This window comes from Scomber japonicus, chromosome 21 (assembly GCF_027409825.1).
Source record: "Scomber japonicus isolate fScoJap1 chromosome 21, fScoJap1.pri, whole genome shotgun sequence".
Classification (NCBI taxonomy): Eukaryota; Metazoa; Chordata; class Actinopteri; order Scombriformes; family Scombridae; genus Scomber; species Scomber japonicus.
This window is the reverse complement of record NC_070598.1, coordinates 5,312,637-5,335,514: the sequence shown is the minus strand read 5'-3', so window position 1 is coordinate 5,335,514 and position 22,878 is coordinate 5,312,637. Positions and strand designations below refer to the sequence as shown.

The 22,878-nt window shown below is 41.1% G+C and overlaps 1 protein-coding gene across 1 annotated transcript in view; it reads left to right on the top strand.

Annotated features, from left to right (window-relative positions):
- The window catches only part of fam49bb (family with sequence similarity 49 member Bb), a 54,099-nt gene extending 34,006 nt beyond the window's left edge, over positions 1 to 20,093 (top strand). The window contains exons 3-12 of the mRNA XM_053342724.1: positions 644 to 726; positions 2,465 to 2,586; positions 3,177 to 3,282; positions 7,535 to 7,674; positions 9,481 to 9,558; positions 16,186 to 16,302; positions 16,395 to 16,474; positions 17,474 to 17,600; positions 17,701 to 17,771; positions 19,199 to 20,093. Coding sequence (XP_053198699.1) covers positions 654 to 726; positions 2,465 to 2,586; positions 3,177 to 3,282; positions 7,535 to 7,674; positions 9,481 to 9,558; positions 16,186 to 16,302; positions 16,395 to 16,474; positions 17,474 to 17,600; positions 17,701 to 17,771; positions 19,199 to 19,262 — 978 coding nt within the window. The 5' untranslated portion in view covers positions 644 to 653 and the 3' untranslated portion in view covers positions 19,263 to 20,093. The remainder of the gene's footprint in view (positions 1 to 643; positions 727 to 2,464; positions 2,587 to 3,176; positions 3,283 to 7,534; positions 7,675 to 9,480; positions 9,559 to 16,185; positions 16,303 to 16,394; positions 16,475 to 17,473; positions 17,601 to 17,700; positions 17,772 to 19,198) is intronic.
- The last annotated feature ends 2,785 nt before the right edge of the window (positions 20,094 to 22,878 follow it).

Below are 22,878 nucleotides of genomic sequence, written 5' to 3'. Positions count from 1 at the left end.
ACTTGCATTACTAAAGTGTGTATATAAAATATTAATGTCATGTTTCAGCTCATATGACCGAGACGTTATGATTCTGCAGAACATACGATATCTAATTCACAAACATAGAATAAAATACATTATCAGACTCTCTTATTTCTACATGACGACCTCTCTTCTTTCTTTTTTTTTTGGTTTATAAAAGTTTAATTAGATTTATCTTGCTACATTATTATGTTTGGTTTCCCCTCAGGAGGTTTCTTTAAATGCTTTTACTTTGCATACAACTGTCTGCGTGATTGCTGGGAAGAAACTTTGCAAAGCAGAAAAAAAAAAAAAAAAAGTCAAACCGAGTTTTTTATTTTTGGGACTTTTTGGTTAGACATCTGGTTAGTGCAGGAAACACACATTTGGGGAAGGGGTAGCAGGGGAGAGGGTGGGGGGGTGGGGGGGTGGGGGGGGTGGGCGCGCCGGTGTCTAGAAGCGGTGGGCACATCTGGGGCAGCAGGTTATTGAGTTCATGAGTGAGAGAGAGGGCGATGAAGCAGAACAACAGCGAAGGTGCCCGTAGATACATACACACACACAATATCACCATCTGCTGTCTCCTCATGTATTGATTTCTTTCTCTCTTTTTTTCTTTTTTGTCTTTTTTTCTCTACAGGTATCGTAACATGGGGAACCTGCTGAAAGTTTTGACATGCACAGATCTGGAACAGGAGCCCAATTTTTTCCTCGATTTTGAAAGTGAGTCCAAATTTTTTTTTGCAACACAAGCAAATAACAGACAGTTCAACAGGTGGCCGACTACTCCTCTCTGCACCAAGCAACAGGCCACTAATACACAGGCCTGTCACAATAATTATCAACGTATAAATATATCAAACATATCAAATACATTATAGTTAAGGGGTTTTACTATATTTATCAGTCTCTCTGGTAGAATAATTATCAACTTATCGTACAATAACCTAATAATCAGCATCCACATGTCTATATATGGACTTATTGTATGATACATGGACATGACCTTTGACCTTAGCATTGCCACACTTCATATTAGCAGCTAATATATAACTTTTAAGTACGACATCCTGTTAGCTTTTCAGGCTTACTTCACTCTGAAGTAGAAAAAAAAAGAGTGTTTTATTGATATTGAGCGACTAATACTTGAAAGTTAAGGTCTCATTAATGTCTTGAAGAGTTGTAATACTCTTATCGTCTCTTTTTGAAGGTGACTATTGTTCCCTATCACAGATAATTTACACCATCGTAGTATAAAGTAATTGCTCCCCTCTCTTGATATTGATCACATGCATATCTTAACATAACATTAAAAAAACTACAAACTCTTTAACCCCCCCCCCCCCCCCTCCTCCTCCCCTCCACATCCTTCTCCTTCTCCTTCTCTCTCACACTTATCTGTTACTCTGTTCTTCCCAGAGGCAAATGAATCAAATCCACCACAAGAGCCCCCGACACTTTCCATCAACCTACCTCTTCCATGCTGTAGTGTGCACAGAATATCAATCAGGGCAGAGTTGCAGCACAGACCCCCCCTCTCTCGCCTCACCCCCCCCCCCCCCCCCCCCCTTCAAATATATAAAGCAGCTAAGTTCAGCTGCTTGTGTGTTGTAGCCCGAGGCCCCCCTCAGCACAGCTTGATCCCGGCACTGTAGCGTTCTCACACTTGGCAAAAACCCGGAGACTAAGTCATACCTTAAGAGAAAACAAAGCCTTGTACTGCTCCAACTGTTTCTAGGTAAAGTGATAGAAAAGGAGATTTAGTTTTTTTTGGATGATTGTATATTTATTAAATATTTTAATGTTTTTCAAAAGTTCTAAGCATGGTCTTTTAAGTTGTTATTTCCTGATGTTAGCCCCCCAGAAAGGTTTGCACCCCTTATTTCTAAATGTATAGTACAACACAAGATACTTTTTTATATGTTCCTTTTTTTTCTTCTATTAAAAGGACTACAGCTGCCAATAAAAGCTGTGCTGCAGGTATTTTTCTTCTGCAGGGGAGCAGGAGTTGGTTACAGTCATCACACTTGGCAAGGTGTTTCTTTTTGCTTCAGGTGGTGAAGAAAGAGAGAGAGAGAGAGGGAGAGAAAGAGAGAGAGAAAGAGAAGGTGCATAGTGCTGCAACTCCTCACTGGCACGTCTCCTGAGCTGGATAACTCTAGAAACTCTACACACACACACTCACACACACAGAGCTGTTAGAGAGAGACTGTGGCTTAACCCCTTTTTTTTTTTTCTTATTCTTCTTATCTTGATCCGTTTTCCTCTCCGTCTCTCAGCCAGGAAAAGTGGGTGGTGTCAAAATTTAACAGTGAGGAAGCAGAGGAAAGATGAGATTATTTAAGTGAAATCTCATTAACATAATCAAATAGGTTCTTATTATAATTTCTATCATACCAAAGAAGGGGTTTTTTCTCTTTCTCTTTTTTTTAACCTTGTTTTTCATCGTCTTTTCTTGCAGATGCCCAGCCCACAGACGCAGAGCGAGAGGTGTGGGACGAGGTGGACGTGGTGCTGAAGGATGCAAAGGCGATCCTAGATGAGCTGCAGGCTTACAAAGGAGCGGGGCAGGAGATCAGAGAGGTACACCTGACAGAAATACGCACCTCCCAGCTGACAAGCAGCCAGAGCGCCGGCAGGGTTAGAGAGGAGAGTGTGCAGAAAAGGAGCGCTGCATTACAATAGTCCTACACTGAGTTTATGAGCTCAATTTCTTAATTCTTTTGTCTTTAAATCATATTTTGCATTGCTAAAATGGATTTAAGGTGATCTTGTGTCTCTGTGGAGCTTCCTTAGAGTGAAATAAGCCTTTACAAGATGCTACTGTTGGGATTAATTCAATAACGGTGGCAGGATTTATTAAATGAATTCTCTTTTTAACCTTAGTTTGAATGAAGCCCGACAGAAGAGAAATAGTTTGTTATTGTTAGTCTTTAGTCGGAAGTAAATGCACAAGAGTGAAAAGGCGCTTTTGTGGAGAATCAGATGCTTTCAGTAGCTTCAAAAATCACCAGAACCAAAGTTCAAGAGCACAGAAACGTAATTATTTCTTCTTTTTTTTTTTTTAACCCTTTCACTATAAAATACAATATAATTAAAAAAAACATTTTATCTACTTGCTTTGCTTTGCACTGAAGGTCTTTTTTTCTTTTTTGGTGTTTTTCACTTCTTAGGCGATCCAGAACCCGAATGATGAGGCGCTACAGGAGCAGGCGTGGGCGGCCGTGGTTCCCCTGGTGGGGAAACTGAAGAAGTTCTACGAGTTCTCCCAGAGATTAGGTCTGTGTCTGCAGGAACAGGATTATGTAGTCCAGGAAGAAATTACATCTCACACACACACACAAAGACACACACGTATACTATGATCGGCTATATCGGATCGGCCGATATTTAGCATTTTATGTAATTTATGAGATCGGCTGTAATGTCTTAATTCGCCGATCTGATCAATGTCGTCATGTTGAAACTTTTTGCAGATGCTCCCGTTGCATAGATTACAGATGGCTTGTGTTTTATCTGTCTCATTTACTCTGAAGAAGAAGTTCCACACCACCCACATGTTTGTTTGAATCCGACAGCTAGTTTTGAGCCCTGTCGCGATGTGACGGACAATAAAGTTTTTTGAATCTTGAATCATGAGCTGTCGGATTCAAACAAACATGTGGGTGTTGTGGGCAGACAGATAAAACACAAGCTGTTTAACAATCTGTGCAACACTTAAGTACCTCGTGGGGAAGCATCTGCAAAATGTTTCAACACCACAAATGTACCTGGATAGGAACACGAGGAGGAGAAGCCGAGTTTAAGACATGGAGCGTGGACAAAGAAGACGTGATCGGATCGGTGATTGGTATTTAAACTCACTGATCGCTGATTGGCCCCAAAAATCCTGATTGTGTAAAGCCTAACCTACACATACATACAACATACACATAAGTGGAGCTCAGGTGTCTTGAGAGATTTCGCTCAAACGTAAAATAAACGCTGTCGCTGCAAATCCAAGTGCAGTTTGTTCATTTAATCGCCGTCAAACATTGATACGATGATACACGAGAGCCGATGTCCTTTTTATATAGGTCTTACATACAGACACAATCTCCATATAGTGACCTTAATTTAATGTGTGTCATGTGCATGTGCAGCATTGACTGCTGAGCTGCAAAAGTCCAAGACGCAATCCAACACATAAGCACATACCACATACATAACATGCACCGCCGGCCTTATATAAACAGACTCTGCAAACCCCCACAGCCCCCCACAGCCCTGCAGAGCCCTGCATTTCTCTGCATGCTGCTTGCGTTGCACTGTGCGCTGACCTCTGTGTAGGATGGGGCTATTGGTTGTTTAATTAGCGTGGATACATAGAGAGAAAGAAGGGGGGGCGTTTAGGAGGGAGTAGGCTTACTGCTCCTTGATCTTCTTATGACCCTCAGGCTTGGAGAGAGGAGGGAGGGGGGGGGTGTGTGGAGGTGGAGCCCATGGTAATCCCAGTGGTACTAGAGAAGGTAGTCAATGGGAGTGATGGGCGGTGGCGGTGGCGGCGACGGCAGCCTGGCGATGGCTGTTATGTAATGAAATAGGTCACAACCGAGCATCGGCTGCTGCTGCTGCTCTATTTCACTACCTTGACTTCTAGGCTTCGGAGTGGGTGGGTGGGGGGGTCACGATGGTCTCCGCAGCCTGCTGTCCCCTCTGATATGCGTGAAGCTGAAAGTCCATTACTAGAGGCTGGTGGAGCGATCCGAAGAGCACGACTAATGAGCTCAGGATGGATGGATAGGTTATATATATTGGAGGGAAGCTTATGTAAGTGGCTTTACATTGAAAAAAAAAAATGCTTATCTGTTTCTCAGTACTAGTTTGACTTCTCTGACATCACAATATACATTTAAGAGCTCAAGATTTACATAATAAAAACCCCTGAAAATATTTATTACCACAATATAAAGAGAATCATCTCAATATCATCACATTTAGGAGAGGCCGTAACGTGCAGATGTTTGACATATTTGCTTTATAAATGACATTAAAGATTAATCAGCCATGTAAACACACAGTTCATGTTGGTTAATCTTGTCGAAAATTAGTCAATTAATTAGCTTTGCATATGAAATGAAAGGCGGGGGGTTGGGGGTGGGGGGGGGGGGGGGGGTGCAAGATTTCTCCTGGTCAAGTAATCAGCTGCTTCATTAACACTCAAATTTAACATCACTGATATGAATTTATAGATCCAGACTTCCACCTCAAGATCCTAGATTGATGGTTTAAGAAACAGATCTAGATTTTTGAGATTGTAGTCTAGACCAGACTAAAGTCCCGCCATCCTCTGACCCTCCTCTCTCTCTCTCTCTCTCTCTCTCTCTCTCTCTCTCTCTCTCTCTCTCTCTCTCTCTCTCTCTCTCTCTGTCTCTCTCTCTCTCTCTCTCTGTGTGTGAATAAAGCGCCTACGTGCCCGCATTCTGCTTGCCTGCTCTGCCGTGACCTGATGAGTTCAGACATCGCCCCCCCCCTCCTCCTCCTCTTCTCCTCTTCCTCCCTCCTCCTCCTCTTCCTCCCTCCTCCACCGTGCCCTGACTTCCCGACATACAAGAGTGGCTCATTTCTTTAAGGCCTGAAAGCAGCTCCATCTTAACTTCTGTTTTGACTGGGATGTGATGGTGGTGGAAGGAGGGAGGGAGGGAGGGAATGGAGGAGAGGAGAAGAAGAAGAAGAAAAAAAAAAACTGCACCACTAAGGCCATTTTTATTCAGCCGCTTCACTGCAAACGCTGGCCCAAGCAGATGGGAGTCATTACTGAATGGCAAACGTGCTCAATTTACTGCACTGCGCTGGCAAGCTCCTCCAAATGCCCCCCCCACCCCACCCCCACCCCCCCCCCTTCAGTTTTTCGATTATCTTAAGTAGACTGTCGCCGCCGCCTGAATCTGCCTCCTTCTCTGTTTAAAAAAAAAAAAATATTGACATGCTCTACTGCATCATGTGTAATCAACAATAATTGTATGAATACACTAAAGCATCTCATTTGGTATCAAGCAGCTCGTCTGTGTTTATGTCTACTCAACATCCAAACATCTGCATCTATAAATAACTATCTATAAATTCAGTTGTGTGTGTGTGTGTGTGTGTGTGAGGAAAACATGTTTGTATAATATTATTACTTGCTCGGAAGTTTGACGAGTAGATTTCTCACTTAATCTTTTCCTCGATTTCCCTTCCCGTGCTCCTCCTGCATGCTTAATTATCAGTCTATTGGTATGCTATGTGAGGCATGGCACAGGCTTTGTATTTACTTACTGTCAAAACAATGAGTGTAATCCTAGTTGAATGAAATCCCCTTCCCTTACACCCCCCTCCCCCCAATGTTACCCCCCCCTCCCTTATTTCATGCCAATGAGATAATTAGTCCCATGTCTCCTCTGCATCTCACCAAGAAAGCCTCTGTGCCCTCATGAACCCTCCTCTCAGCTCTCAGCTCTCCTCCCTCCTCCTCCTCCTCCCCCCTTGTCCCCCCGCCCCTCCCCTCCCCTCTTAGACTGGCACTGGGCCCTGGGCAGTTTGGGCACCACCGCTGCCCCATTATTATCTGTCTCTGTCCTAATCGGGAAGCTTCAGCCGGCCGTCACACACACACACATACACACACACACACACACACACATAGAGAGAGCATGTACACCAACACACAGCAGTTTAACTCACTTCTGGATAAAACTCTTTACTGGGAGGATTTTTTTTATTTTTTCTTGTTCCTTTTGTTTTCCGGGTTTGTAAGGTTAAGATCAACTTGGTGTGTTTTTACTGTAAGTCCGTCCGATATACTCTAATACTGCCAGATGTGTTTCATACATAATTATAATTCATTGGATTTGGTTTCTGGTTGTTTTTTCTATCTTTTGGTGTCAATCAACAATCCAGAAAAGTCTTTAATGATATGAAGCAGCAAAACCCTCACTTAATCAGTTACTATTGCATCACTTATTTAGATGATTACCTTTTTAATTTTGTCAATTGATTTGTTGTCATATTGTTTCTGCACTTTACACTCGAGTATGAATCACTCTGCTATACAACTTCTTTTATTAGGAGCTTTTACAGGGCTGCAAGTTTCTTCATTAGTTAATTAAATGTTCGGTGTATGAAATCAGTCAGAAAATCATTAAAATATGCCGTTGACACCGAGCAGATGTCTTCAAATTGATTGTTTTATGTCTGAATTAAAATGATTGTAGTTTACTGTCAACTGTGAGAAAGGAAAAAAAGCAGCTGGCACAAAGGAATGTTTGGCTTTGGCTTGTAACGTCAATTATGAATTATTAAAATAGCTAATTGTTTCAGCTCTACTAATTTCTAGAGAGACTATAGAGATGGAAACCTGAATGTGAAAGATTATAAGATAGATAGCAGCTGTCTGGATCACCTGCCAGATGATTAAAAGCTCTATAAAAAAAAAAGAGGTTGATGTGTTCATGGCAAGTTGTATCTATAACCCAGAAATCTCCCCCCCCCCCCCCCCCCCCCCCCCTTACAGAGGCGGCGCTGCACAGCCTCCTGGGAGCTCTGACCAGCGAGACTTACGACGACCCCACTCAGCACCTGGAGCGGGAGCAGGCGCTGGCCAAGCAGTTTGCAGAGATCCTGCACTTCACACTGCGCTTCGATGAGCTTAAAGTAAGATTCCTCTCCCCACGCACACACACACACACACACACACACACACACACACAACCCCAAGTGTCAGTTTCTACTTTCTACAACTATAAAAAAAACACAAACTCACCTTTTTTACCTCTCTGTGATAGAAACCAGACCTCTTAGTCTCCCAACAAGCTGCTCTTGCCCCTCAAATTGATTTTTTTTTTTTTTGGAGCTCTGTGCAATTTTAAACTGCAGCCAGTGAGCGCATGATTAGCATTTAATTAGAAGCCTGATACCGCTCCGCTGTTTATAATACAAAGGATGTCAGTAGAATGGCTAATAAGGGTTATTGTGGAGGGGAAAGAGACCGGTAAATTGTTGTTCTGCATAATGTGGCAGGTTTTTCTAGATGATGGAGAAGAAGGAGAAGAAGAAGAAGAAGAACTTGGAAGAACTTATGTGGCTTGAATTCAGACACAAATTGCTGATGTGCTTCAACCTAGAAAAACACCAGGAGTGGAGCGTGGGTGTCGCTTCAATGCCCATTGTCAAAAAAACCCCTAATTGTTTGAGCGCTCATCTGGTTAGACAGTGGGTGAACTGGTTCCCCCTTCAAGCCCTCTCGCTCCTTTAGATACAAAAAGTACAGGAGGAGAGGAGAGAGGGGGGGGGGGGGGGGTGAAAAAAGGAGCACCCCGACACCCCCAGGCGATTTTTGCTGCGACGTCCCAATTAGTGCCCACTACCCAGACTGGCAAGATAAAAACATGAAGGTAGGGGGTGCAAGGTGGCATGCCAGGCCTATTCATCAATCTTTCACACCCCATCCACGGGCTTCTGACCTAGTTAAAGTGTCTGAGCGGCGTGCGGCCCCTCCCTGGCGGAGCAGCCTGTCTCTCCTGGTGGACACAGTGGACACAGACTGAGTACCAGTCTATTGTAGCGGGATTAGCATGCTGCCAGTGCAGCTTTGACTGTGACAGGCTCATACAGGAATGAGGATAATTAGCCACATGATGAGCCTCTTGCTGGTGGCTGAGAGAAGCTTTCTGGAGTTTTTTTTTTTTTAAATTATTATAAAGGGGTCAGTTTGTTTGTTGTCAAAACTAGATGATTCATATTTTTTTTTAGGAAGGTGTCAAAGACGTTAAACTGACTTCTTCAAACAGCCTATTAGAGGGTAACTGTGTGTGTAAATCCTACATTTGTCCTCCAGCTCTCTAACCTCGCCTCAATCCTTAATGAGAAGCCTTTGAACCTTTTTTTTTTTTTTTTTTTTTTTTTTGCCAGCTTTGTAATTTTTGACCCTTCTTGTCACAAACTGTACCGATTCACAGTCTGACTGTCGGAGGAAAAACAACCAAATTTCTCCTGACAGGATGAGCAGGGATGTGGATGTAAAATGAAGAAGAAGAAAAAAAAAAGATGGGTTGAAGGAGGAAGGAGGAAAGGGTGGGGGGGTGGGGGATGAGTGTCAAAGGATTCAAATCCACTTCAGCAAATAAAATTGTAATTTGTATCAGTCTTCTTTTTATGTCATTTTCCCCCCAAAGCTACGTTTCTGCCTTGTTGGCTAAAACATTCTGTCATGATGATGTTTGATCCAGAGCTGAATGTCCTGCTGCAGGCTGTGCCACCTACAGACATGCACACAAACTCCCTCTCTCTGTCTGTCTCTCTCTCTCTCTCTCTCTCTCTCTCTCTCTCTCTCTCTCTCTCTCTCTCTCTCTCTCTCTCTCTCTCTCTCTCTCTCTCTCTCTCTCTCTCTCTCTCTCTCTCTCTCTCTTTTCTGGATTAAGATGTTGTATTTATTTTTCCTCCTTTTCATTTTTATTCTAGATGACAAATCCTGCCATTCAGAATGACTTCAGCTACTATAGGAGAACCCTGAGCCGCATGCGGATCAACAACGTACCGGTGAGTCCTCACTCCTTAAACAGGGGAGTTCCTCCAAATCCTTAAAATTAAGTCTTAAATATATTATTTAGCAGAATTTAAGATCATAAAATGTTATGAAAATCCTACTTTTAGTCATGGTGGGTGTTTAAATTTTGAGCTGATTCATTAAATATGGTTTAGTCTTTACATCTCAGTCAGGTCCAGCTCTTTCTTTTCTGTTTTTTGGTGATGTATCGATCGGTTCTGCGCAGGCCGCCACCTGCTCTCACGAAGGTTAACAGGATTAAAGAAGTGCACAAAACAGTAAAGATGATGCTCAGCTGAAGACACAAAGTCCTCTGTTATTTCTGATAGTTGTTAGATAGTAATAGTTGCTTAATAGTGCGGCGTGACAACAGCCTACAGGAGCAGATTTAGTAGTGGTAAGCAGTACAGTGTCAAATATAGATGTTAGCATTTGATGTAATGTACCAGAGTCTGCAGTCCCTTCAGTAGGTCAATATTAAAACTTGTAACAGCACAATAACAAACAGTACAAAGCAAAAAACCACGCAGGAAACATAGAAAATACAAAGTTACACACACTAGCACATCACATACAGTGTAGAGTCAGTTGTTATTTATAAAGTGAACTGTAGTTTATGGATTTAATTGACTGTTAAAGTAAATGAAAGGTAAAAATATAATGTAGCGACTCTGGCAAACCCCATGACCAGAACAAAATGAACAATTACAAGCAAATATACATTTTAAAGGACCAGCATGTAAGATTTAGTGGCCTCTAGTGGTGAGTTTGCAGATTGCAACCAACCGAGAAACCCTCGCTAGTGCTTGGTTTGTCCCTTCTGGGCTACTGTAGAAACATGGCGGGCTCCATTGAAGAGGACCCGCTCCCTATGTAGATATAAAGAGCTTCTTGTAAGCTAACGAAAACACAAACATTCTTATTTTTCTGTGATTTTACTCTAATTAAAACATACTCATCAATATTATATTCAATTTCTGCTGAGTATGTTTAGCTAGATGCCGCTAAATTCTACAGACTGCACCTTTTTTAACAGCGTTTTATTCAATGATAAGAGCAAAAGTTGATTTGAGATCATACATATTATATAAATATACAAAATATATCATTTTAATAGTGTCAAGTTGATTTGAAACATAAAGCCTCAGTCCTTAGGTGCAGAAACCCCGTTAACAAAGAGCACAACTTTTTATTAAGCAGCTATCATTATTGTATTTTTTCCTAATATTTTAATGTGGTGGACAAAATATTAGGAACACTTGTAATGCACTCCTGTACACCAACAACTACTATGCCCTCAATAATAAATGTAGAGTTGTATAAAAAGTAGAATTATCAGCTTTCTGACCTTCCTATTAGATTACAATAGATGATGATGAGGAAGTGTACATCCGGTCATATTATGAAGCGTTTCGAGTGTTTTATCAATGACCGTTTGTGGAAAAAAGGTTGCGTTATGACTTTGTCCTGTCATTAGATAAAAGAGAAGTCATTGTGTCATTTCATATGTTTTCTGTTACCAAACCAACCAAGTTTGTTCAGCCTGAGGTTCCTGAACCCAAGTCAGAGGACACGATTAGTTAAATGTACTGATGTAATGTAGTAAATAAGAGTTGCCTTGATGTCAGCTGCAGCTTCACTCTGCAAAAAGAAAGTTTATCTTAATAATTGAGTCTTCGTTTGAGCCTTAAAGCAGTCAAAGAGCAGTTTTTTTTAATATTCCTTTTTGACGTTGCCATGGCGACGGCAGCGATCGCATTCCGGAACGTGCGTCATCATCGCATTCCGTCTGGACTCCGACCTGCTTTAATAAAGTCATCAGTTCTCATTATAATTTCAGCAGAGTTCAGACTGCTTCAACCAGCGAGGCTGAGATGGAAGTTTTTTAGACCGCTCGATCGCCCCCAGGAGTCAGAAAGAGAGGGAGAGATAGAGATAGAGAGAGGGAGAGAGAGGCGACAGGAAGTGACTCGTAACAAGTCGGAGCCCCACAGGGAGTTTTCGGAGAGTCTGAAGCGTAAAGCGGAGAGCAGCAGGCAACACGATCCCCGAATCAGGAGAACAGAGGAAATCCTCATGAGATAAAAACATCTACTGTACCTGCAGGTCACTGTGGAGTTCATTATGTATTCTGGGATGTATGAGCCCAAATTTAAATGAAGAAAAAAGTGGTTAAAGTTTCGGATGGAGCCATTTTAACAGACCAATTTAAGGATGTTTTATCATTTAAGCTGTTTGGTCTGAGTCTGATTAGGCTGACGTACAAAAGAAGAAAGAACAACCACTGCAGGTTATATCAGACTAAAAACAGAGGAAAAGGAAAGTCAATATTGTACTTTCTTTAATTAGCCAGGAAAATAATGTTTCATTTATTTAACACACATATCGACTGTTTGCCAACATAAAAGAGGAGTGTTGTGTTTTTACATTTTGTCTTCGATGCTCTCAAGTGACCAAAAAAAATCAGTTGAAAGCCAAGATGCTTCTGTTTCTTCTTCACTGTTTAAGATGCATGAGATCCAGTTAGAGACATCAGAAAACACAATTAAACATATCGAGTTCATTAACACACCAGTTTAAGGAGGTTTTTTATCATTTATGTTTGGTTTGATTCAGGGAAAACTCAAAAAGCATGAAAACTGAAGTACTCAGAGCTAAAAGGAGAGTTAATATTGGACATACTTTCTTTAGATGGCCAGAAAAATAACTTTAAATTAATACTAATGTGTTTTTTATTCACTTAAATACACATATTGACTGTTTGCCAACCTCAAAAATGAGTGTTGTGTTCCCATTTTGTCTTCATTACTCTTCATTTTAAGAAAAGATGGCGTCAAATATAAGATGCTTCTGTTTCTTCTTCACTGTTTTAAGATGAATGAGGTCCAGTTAGAGACACCAGAAGAGATAAATGAACACATAAAGTTCAGTAAAGTGCAGCGTGACGTGCTGTCAGTCACTGGATTCTTGATTTCTCCTTGTGGCTCGATGTCACTCTGATTATGATCAGCTGTCAGCTCGTCTCAATCAAATCAATTAAGCTGCTGACAGGTGTGAAAGCATCTTAAAGTCCAGAGTGTGTTTAACATCCACAACACAAGGCGACACATTTCTGAGTGAAACAGGACAGACGGGTGGGGACGTAAAGTTTGGAGGAATCTGATTTGAGTCTCATTCATTCATTCAAACCTTTAATTTAAACCTTGAAGAATCATTGAGGTTTGTCTTATTTACAATGATGTCAAGTTAACAACACAACATACAAATAACAATCAGTTAAACAGTGAAAACAGGGACGTTAGTAATCAGAGTTTGGTAGGTGATTGATATTTAGTGTGTGTTGAAGGTTATTCCAGTTATTTGGGGCACTGAAGGAAAAGGATGATCTTCCAAATTCAGAATCTTCACTCTGAACTGCTCTAAAAGTTAAAGATTGATTGGGTGGACGTCATGATATTACTTTACCTTCAACTTTATTCATATAGCTCAGTAGCCTCCAACTCTGCTCCTGTAGATCTACTGCTCTGCATGTTTTAGGTATATCTCTTCCCACTCTAACACAGCTGATTCTGATAATTAACTCGTTATCAAGCCTCTTAACAAGCTTCAACTGCTACTGGTATAACACTTTAAACACAGCACAGTTGATCCAAAGTACACTGACAAAAATGTACTACAATTACATTATTGGTAGAATTGGTTGGTTCAAACCAGGCGGGGAGCTCCGGTCCTCTGAAATGAGGCCAACGCGGAAGTAACTTAGAACTGCATTATATCAAAAGGCCATCAGGGGGCGACCGTCTCTATACAAGTCAATGGAGAATTCACCAACTTCTCACTTGATTTCTAACCTCAGTAAAACGTTTTCAAAATGTGTTTATGGTCTCAATCGCTAGTTTAAAGCCTTCTTCAATGCAGTATGATGTTCATTTGGGACATTTTGGCCTCCCTGATTTTATATGTGACGATAAAGCAGGGTATGCATTAGGGCGTAGCTACGTCCTGATTGACAGGTTGATTGACCAATGTCCTCGAGATCCAGCCCTCGCAACCATAGCAACCTCCCCGCTCCGCCCATGGCTCCGCCTCATGCCCATATAAGTAGAATCCATGTTTTTATTTTTCCCAGCATGCACCTGAAATTTTCAAGATGGCACTGCCTAGATTCGAAACTATTGGCTTCTGAGCAGCAGTCCACAAACCAATGGGTGACGTCACGGATGTTACGTCCATTTCTTCTATACAGTCTATGGTTCAAACCGGCATAAGCACAGGTCATATTTTGTTTTACAGGAAGAAAATGATAAAATTTTGATCTAAAAATACAAAGAAACTCATCCAAATGTATTTGTATAGCACATTTGGTACATGAAGGCAACTCAAAGTGCTTTTACAGAGTGATTAAAACAAAGTGCATAATGATGCATAATGATGAGCATTTTTAATCGCATCTTGACTATAATTTAAAGACCGGCTGTTATTTTTAAACCATAAGTAATAGTTCCACAAAAAAAGGAAGCAGCTCACTTATTTCTATTGAAATGTGTTTTAGGATGTTTCCTGTAACACATTTGAATGACGGGACTCATTTAATGTCTTACATGCAGCTTCCATATCTCTATTACTTCTTAAAGATAGACTCAGTGGAGAAAAACGGAGCTTCCTGTATGTGTGAGAAACTGCTCTGAGTTTTGACCCGTCTGACAGGAGGTTTTATTCTCCAAACCCAGAATACACCATTAGACAAATGGGCGCAGACAAGCTGTCGTTAAGACCTGTCACTGCCAGAAAGAGAGAGAGAGAGATAGAGAGAGAGAGACAGAGAGAGAGAGAGAGAGAGAGACGCTCAGACACTCGTCCTCCCTCGCAGCGCAGTCGCAGGCGGCCGCCACGTTTTAGTCACCGCTCAGAAAACTGAATCATTCAGACATCTGAGATGAAACACATCTGTCCCTGCAGTAAACACTCTTTGAACTCATATGTTATCATTTCTTTTCCTTTTTTTTTAAAAACAAAAAAACGCAGAATTGGTTTGAATTTTTTATTTTTTTTGTGGGAAGGGGAGATTATTCCTATTCTGTCAGCTTCCTCGTTAAAAAAAAAAGAAAAAGAAGAAAAGAAAAGGAGAATAAAGGCAGGAAGTGTTCTTGTTATTTAAATATGCAGACAGATTTAGAACGGGCTGTTCAAGAGACACCTTGTTCTTTGTTATCCGCCAGGTGTTTTCAGTGTCTGCTTCAGTCTGTAACTGTAAAGCAGCGGGACGGGTTCGTGTTAGTCAGCTGGGAAACCAAGAGGAAGCTGCAGGGCTGCTTGGGAAGGAATCAGCCTCCTTTTTTAACATGTTTTTATAAGTGATAATTGTATCTAATTAAATGGCTTTTAATCTTTACATACTGTTTATATCCTATACCAAATTTTGACCTGGGCGAAGTATCCCCTCATCAAAAGAGTCTATACCAAATTTTGAGGCACAGATGTGTTTAGAAAGCATCAATAGTCGATCTGACTGATCAATAAATGTGATTAAACCTTCAATTAATGTTTCAGAGAGCAGAGAAAGTGGATTTTTTACTAATTTTAGGAGGAAAAACAGCTACTATCACACAATATCATGTCCTATTTTACCTAAGACATGAAAATATAACATAGCAGTAATGATTGAAATGTATTTTATTTTGAAAGTGAGAATGACAAGAACTTTACGGAGCTGTGGGGTTTATTATTATTAACTATTCATTTAACTGAATAGATATGGCTCAAATGTGTAGCACCTATAATAAAGTATAACATTTTGAAATATTTCCATGTTTGCCTCTTTAGGAAAAGTCAAATTTCAAAATAAAAGTCATTTGTAGTGTTTTTTACAGCTGTTAAATTTGACCCCAACAGTTAGTAAGGATTAAAGGTAAACTCATATCACATACTGTAACTGAACTGCGTGGTTATAATAAGTGTGATGTAATGTTAGTATTTAATAATTATCACTACCTTGTTTTCAGGTTTTCTTCCATTTTCACATAATTCAACACATCTTTACTTTTTCCACTCTAGTTTTAAGAAGTAGGAGAGTTCCCTGAAGCTATAAAGGAACACCTGATCTTGCAGTGTATTTGGAAATAAATAAATAACTTGAAGGTTTTAAATTGGATTAATCCAATCCACAAGTGAATCATAGCGTCAGTCGCTGGCAGCCGCTCAAATCGCACCAATCTTTTTCAGTAAGATTTAAACATGTGAACTCTATTTAAGTGGATGAGTCGGTCAACGGGTTCAAAGCTGTTTTCTTCCCGTTTTCGGCCTTTTTTAAAGATTATTTTTACCACTTTACCTTTATTTGATGGGGAGAGTGAGGTCGATGTACTACGGATGCTGCATGATATGTGTGATATCTACTTGGCTGCTGTTTTGGGTAATTTAATTAACGAAAGGTCAGCTGGTTTTGAGGACATAAACGTTCATAATGAAGGCAGATAGACATTAAAATGAGCAGATAGGTCATTTTCCACTAAGAATAAAAGTTCCCTTCATGATCTCTGGAGTGTTTCTAACCTTTTGACATGAAGAAAATGACAAATTTCAAAATAAAACGTTTGTTCTTTTGTTTTTATGGCTTTCAGGCGGAGGGCGAGAACGAAGTCAACAACGAACTGGCCAATCGGATATCTCTGTTCTACGCCGACGCCACGCCCATGTTGAAAACGTTAAGCGACGGCACAACGAAGTTTGTCTCAGAGGTAAAAACTGAACTCACAGGAGAGAAAGCAGTGGACTGTTATACATGAACATCCTCTAACTCTGTGTCTCTGTGTCTGTGTGTTTATAAAAGAACAAGAACCTGCCCATCGAGAACACGACAGACTGCTTAAGCACGATGGCCAGTATCTGTAAAGTCATGTTGGAAACACCGTAAGTGACCTCTGACCTCCAGAAAGCCTCAGTTTAGTTTATTTATTAGCAAAAAAAGGCTTATAAAGACATCTCACCACTAAAATTAAGTTACATACATGTACATTATACATATATATATTTTAGGCCTGGGCAATAATCGAAACCGACATTTAGAAACTCTAATTGACTTAATCTTTCTCATGTCAGTTAATCGTGGTGTTCACTGTTGCCATGACAGCACAGGTTGCATATCTTTAAGGAATTTGAAAACTTGTCTCCAGTGATGATTTTAACCCAAACCATGATCTTTACATAGTTCTGATCAAGTAAACTAGACATTAACCACAGCTTCCTTCCTTCCTCCCTTCCTTTCTCCCTTTCTCCCTCCTTCCTTCCTCCCTTCCTTTCTCCCTTTCTCCCTCCTTCCTTCCTCTCTTCCTTTCTCCCTCCCTCCTACCTTCCTTCTTCCTTCCTCCCTTCCTTTCCAATGTCCTTCTCCCCCCCCCTCCCTCCCTCCCTCCCTCCCTTTCCTCTGTCCTTCTTTCCTTCCTTCCTTCCTTCATTTTAACCCAAACCATGATCTTTACATAGTTCTAATCAAGTAAACTAGACATTAACCACAGCGTCACACCTTAAAACATCATTATATTCACTCCGTAAAGATCCTCATGTGTGAGGGCAGCAGTGGAAAATACTAAACTAAAGAAACTGTGAAAATACATCATTGTTCATCAAGGGTGGAGATAATCGTTCATTAATCGTAATCGAGGTTTAAAGTTCAATTAATGGTGATTTAGATTTTTGCCATAATCGCCCAGCCCTAATATATATGCACATTTTATAGTTATTATATACATGTACATTATAACATATATACATGATCATTATACACACATACACATATACATTAAATATACATTACACTAAATATACTGAAGAAAATTGAAAAACATGTGACTTTCTTCTTCATCTTCACTATTCTTTGTTCTAATAACTTCTCCTCCTGTCTGTTTTTAGGGAGTATCGCAGCCGTTTCGCCAGTGAGGACACCGTGTCTTTCTGCCTGCGGGTGATGGTCGGGGTCATCATCCTGTACGACTACGTCCATCCTGTAGGAGCTTTCGCCAAGTCGTCCAAAATCGATGTGAGTCTGATCCCCCCCCCGTCCGCTCGCTGGCTCGCTCCGTATTCTCACAGCACGCTCCGAAGGTCTAAACAGTCATTTCTCTTCTCTTCCCCCACAGATGAAAGGCTGCATCAAAGTCCTCAAAGATCAGCCTCCCAACAGCGTAGACGGCCTTCTCAACGCTCTCAGGTAACCCCAGACACCCCCCCTCATCCAAATCCCCATCTCACTCCCCCACCCCCCCCTCCACACCTTACAGCCCAGCATGTAATGTGATTACAGCTACAGTCTGCCAGCTAGCACACTTCTCAGCTGTGGCTTCTTTCATTGGCAAAAGGAGGAAGCTCAGTGATAAAGGTGCCTGTTCAGGAGCAGGAGACAGACCTCAGGGTTTATTTTACACCTCCCCTCCCCCTCCACCCCCTCCTCTTCCTCGTCTTCAGCTTAGTGACTCATGCTCTACACAGTCCGCTGGGGATCTGGTCAGCTGTGAGACTTCTGTGCTGGATTCGGGGTTTGGGTGTCGAAGCCTCTCCAGAAAGGCCGATTACATCTGACACCTCGTCTCTCCCCCACCCCTCCTCTCCCCTCCCCCCTTCCAAAATTTCAGTCGCCTCGCCAAGCTGCTCACAGCTGCTCGAACTGACACGGCTTGACTTCACATCTGTATCTCTCTCTCTTACTCTCTTACTCTCTTACTCTCTTACTCTCTTACTCTCTCTCTCTCTCTCTTACTCTCTTTGCTTGGGCCCAAGGCATGCCAGCTCATGAGGTCGCTTGCATCCCAAAAAGCCACCAGATTCCCTCCCAGTGATCACAGCTCGGGTCTGACAGACGATGACAAAATATTTTAGATGTAAGGGAGGAGATGTGTCTAACTTTATAGAGCTGGTCGCACTCATTTTGTGTGTTTAGGGGCTCGAGCTCTAACAGTGTGAAGTCCCTATTGAATCTGAAGGAAGCCTTTGGTGGCTTAAATGGGCCCGAAAACATGAAAATTGGCACATGTCAGGAATTTAAACATATTTTATGGTTTGCCGAAATGTGCATGTGTCAACCTGTCCCTTTTCTTCAGGAAGACATACACCAAAATAATAAAGGAAAAGGAGGGAATCACAGCATCACATAGCATAATAAAGAGGGGGGCGACTAAGTGCTGAGTGTAAGGTGTTGATGGATCATCTGAATCCTAAGAAAATTGAGCCCCTCGCTCCAGATTGACATAGAAGAACGAAATTTGGTGTGCAAGTGTATCATGTAAAGACGCATGAAAAAGTCTCTTGGACCCATACCCTAACTTCAACAGGAAGTCGGCCATTTTGATTAGAATTTTCGATTTTTGGCGCCATTTTTCACATCTCGTACTTTAACGAGCTCCTCCTAGAGATTTAACCCGACCTACTTCAAATTCACTCAGTGTCATCTTAACAGCTTAGAGATGAAAAATTATCAAAATCTTTCACCTCCGTTACACCTGATGGGCGCGGTGGTGCTGCCAATTGGGGTTTCACTATAAAACAGGAACAGCATGCATTGTCGATTCTGCCCCAAATTTCTCACACATTATGAAAGTTGCCTTTTTTTTTACATTTTTGTGTCCTTTCTCTCACCTGCAGGTACACAACCAAGCATTTGAATGATGAATCAACCAACAAGACTATCAAGAGCATGCTGCAGTAGGACTGAGCTGCTTATAAACTGCTTGCCTCACGCCCTGCTGGGGGGGGAGACGCCACTCTCCTGACTGATGTCGGTGCAAAGAATGTTTTGTTCCTGTTTTGCTTTATTTTATTTACTTTTTTTTTTGTTTCCCCGGAAAAAGAGCTCTACAGCTCAGCCCTCCTTTTTATATATATATATATACACACATATATATATATATGATGCAAAATGCTACTGCCATTATGAAACGTCTTTTTCTGTGCCAAAAAGATGTTGCTGAGATATGTTTTCAATTCTGAAAAAAAGAAAGAAAAGGCCATGCTACAGTGGCAGCTAAATGAAAGCATCTTGTATTCTCTGGTGTTCTTAAATATGTCATTTTATTTTCCCTTATATGAGGGACGGGAGTGCTTTGACTTGAAAATTTAAAAGAGAGAGATATATATAGAAGTATATATTATTTTTGTTTGATTCGTTATTTAATATTACAACCTCTGCATGATGAAAATTATGTCTTTTTTTTTCCTTCTATTTAAAGAAAAAACAAAACTAATGGTTCAATCTCTTTTGTCTGCTCAATTGTGCATTAAATGTTTTTGTTATTTCAAATGGTACTTTATCAGAAAATGAGATTTAAAGAGTACTGTTTTTTTATATTTTTGATAGGTTTTAATTTGTGCATATGTCTCTTTTTTTTCATAGTTGTGTTGTATTTTTCTCATTTGAAAACTTTTAAACTGTGATGTGTTTGCTAAAAAAAAATCAAATTAAAAAATTGGGAGTCTGTACTGTAAATGAGGACGATATGTTTGTGTGGCTGGAGAAATTAAAAGGAGAACTCTTGTTTTCTACTAATTCGCCTCGTCAGGTTTGATTTCTATCTTCTCGTATCATTGTTTCCAGATGGCTGAGAGGAAGTTTTACATTATATCAAAGGTTTGTGGGTTGTTGGAGTTTTTTTTCTCATGTGAAAAGCGGTAAAATACATTTTCTCATGACTCAATGACTAGCACTGAGGAAGTATTTCAGATCTTATCTTTTGATCAAGTAGGCACAATGACAAGCAAAGTCTCTTCTTTTCCATGAAATGAGCTCAGCTGCTTTTATTTGTGTTAAAAGCCTGTGTTAAAAAACGCTGTTGTAGCTTAAGTCTCTATCTTCAAAAATGATGAGACAAAACTCTGGACTTAAACTCAGACATGGGTCAGTGACAAATATATAAGGGTTGGCAAGAAGAGCAATTCAAAATATGTTCAAAAATAGTCTTAAAAGCAGCATCAGGTTTGTTAAAATGTAATTTAGCATTTGTGTATAAATATGACACAACAATGCTCCAGCCAATCAGAGACAGGGAGCGTTCGTGCGCATTCACGTAAGACAGAACGGGGCGGGGTTACGTAGTGACGTAGTGACGCAGTCAGAGCGAGAAACGTCTGGTACAAACATAGTGGAGACGCAGAGGTGACCACGAAACATCCAGAGAGGACAAAGTTAGAAGAACATTTAATATAAAAGAAGGACTTTGACCAGACAAGGACTCGTGGACACATCGGTGTGGTTTTATAACAGCGGAGGGACAGACGGTGACCCGGCCGAGGGACGGAAGGAGACCAGGCGGAGGACCGGAGACTGAAGGAGGACGCTGATCTGCCGGACAGGTGAGTAACATCAGCGCTGCTCCACATACACTGTTACGTTACCTGCTGACATTCAGCTCACTGTGTAGTTAGTCAGGGTGGTTTTGTTGTTGTGAGGTTATCTGTAAAGTAGCAGAGTTGTTACTACAGCTGTTTGACACTCTGCACGTGAGCTTCGCAGCTAACGTTAGCAACGTGCTAACGTAACCTACAACGTAGCTGCTGTGTAGTTGCTCGTTGTGTGTATCTGGTGTTTGTTCACTGCTTTCAAAGTGTTTACAGTCATGAAGACATATAAACACAGGTTTGCTATCACAATAATCTCACATGAGATTGAGACGCGGTCTGGTGTTAGCCAGGCTAGCCACCTGTACTATCAGAGAAATAAATGCTGCTATCAAGCTAGCACAGTGGTTACGTCCGTTACCATGACAATGCGCGTCCATGAACTTCGCGGGTGGAGCCCCAGATGGTGCGTGGGGGGGGGGGGGGGGGGGGGGGGTGTTTTGGTTTTCAGCTTAGACTGTAAATATCAACAACTTTTCTCCTCGTCTTCCCCCCACATCGCTTAGCCTACTATACCTTTAAGTGTAAGATCATGCCAAACTAGTTGATATGGTGTTTTAGTGAGAATTTAGCGTTTTTAAGCTGAATTATTTGGTACAAAGTTTTTATGGTTACACCACTTAGACATGTATGCCATAATCCTCTAATATAATCTCTCAAAATGGATTAAAAGCAGAAATTTGATGCTGGGTCCACAAAAAAAGGATGTGTGCAAGTTATTCATACGTTTATTTTCACGTTTTAACCCCTTTTTAAATTTGACTAAAACATATGAACACAAAAAACTAAAAACTTCTTTAGTCAATAAAGTTGCAACACACATTTTTTGCACAGAAGGAGTATTGATTTTTATCTCTTCACTCACATTAAAAGTGCATAATGAAGGGATCACAGGAGGAATCATTATGGTAAGAATAATGATTCAGCATAACAAGAAAAAGCAGATTAGTTAAATAAATTGCAAAATTCACCCCAAAAAAAGAGAAGTTTAGTGTTCCCGTCTGCTAAAGAAGATCTATGCATTTCTCACTTATATATTCACTGAATGTGCTTTGACATTTCCGAGCTCTTTATGATCACTGCGTGTAGTTTAATGGCTCATTAAGACATAATTACATGATGTCAATCCATCTTCCTTTCATCCTAAAAAGACGTTTCTACATCCATTATTCCCTCCTCTCCACACCCAAGGTTTCCCCCCCCCTCAGTGTGAAAGAAAGAGCAACAGAAACATCCTCTCAATGTGTTTCCACTCTCTTAACCTTTCTTCTTTCTTTTTTTATTTGGCCTCTTTTCAGTAGAGTGAGAAAAGGGGGCTACTCTTGAGTGGATGGTTGGGTGGGCACTGCAGCACTATCAGCAGTGTGTTGGTGGGAGAACTTCTCAGGGTCAAAGAAAGAAAGAAAGAGAGAGAGAGAGAGAGATGGAGAGAGAGGAAGAAGCAGCTAGTGTTGGATGGGTGTGTCCCTGCGCTCTGCAGCATCACTGCACTAACAGACACGGGGAAAGGGAGGAAACAGCAGGGAGTGAAAAGGAGGGAGACGGGAGCAAATGAAGTGATTTAATCTTGGGTGGGTTTTTAAAAAAAGGCCTTCAAGGAGAAAAAATTGGAAAGCACCACCTTAGAGCTTGTGTTGTATTCCTTTTAAAGAAATAAATAAATGAATGAATGAAGTGTGTAGAGGATGCAAAAGCTGCCTGTTCATCACTGTGGCAGCTTCTCAGTGGGCAGCGGCAACCTTGTTCTGCACCGGCTGATCTCCCACTGTGACCCCTCAATGCAGAAGCTTTCACTCATCCTGCAGCATCAGCCTCTGCAGGACGGCACAGACGGCAGCAGCAGTGTAGTGTTTAATCTAACACCGAGTTAACCTTCTCCCTTCTCTACGGTCTTCAAAGATCCATCAATGCCTTAATGAGGCGAGACACTC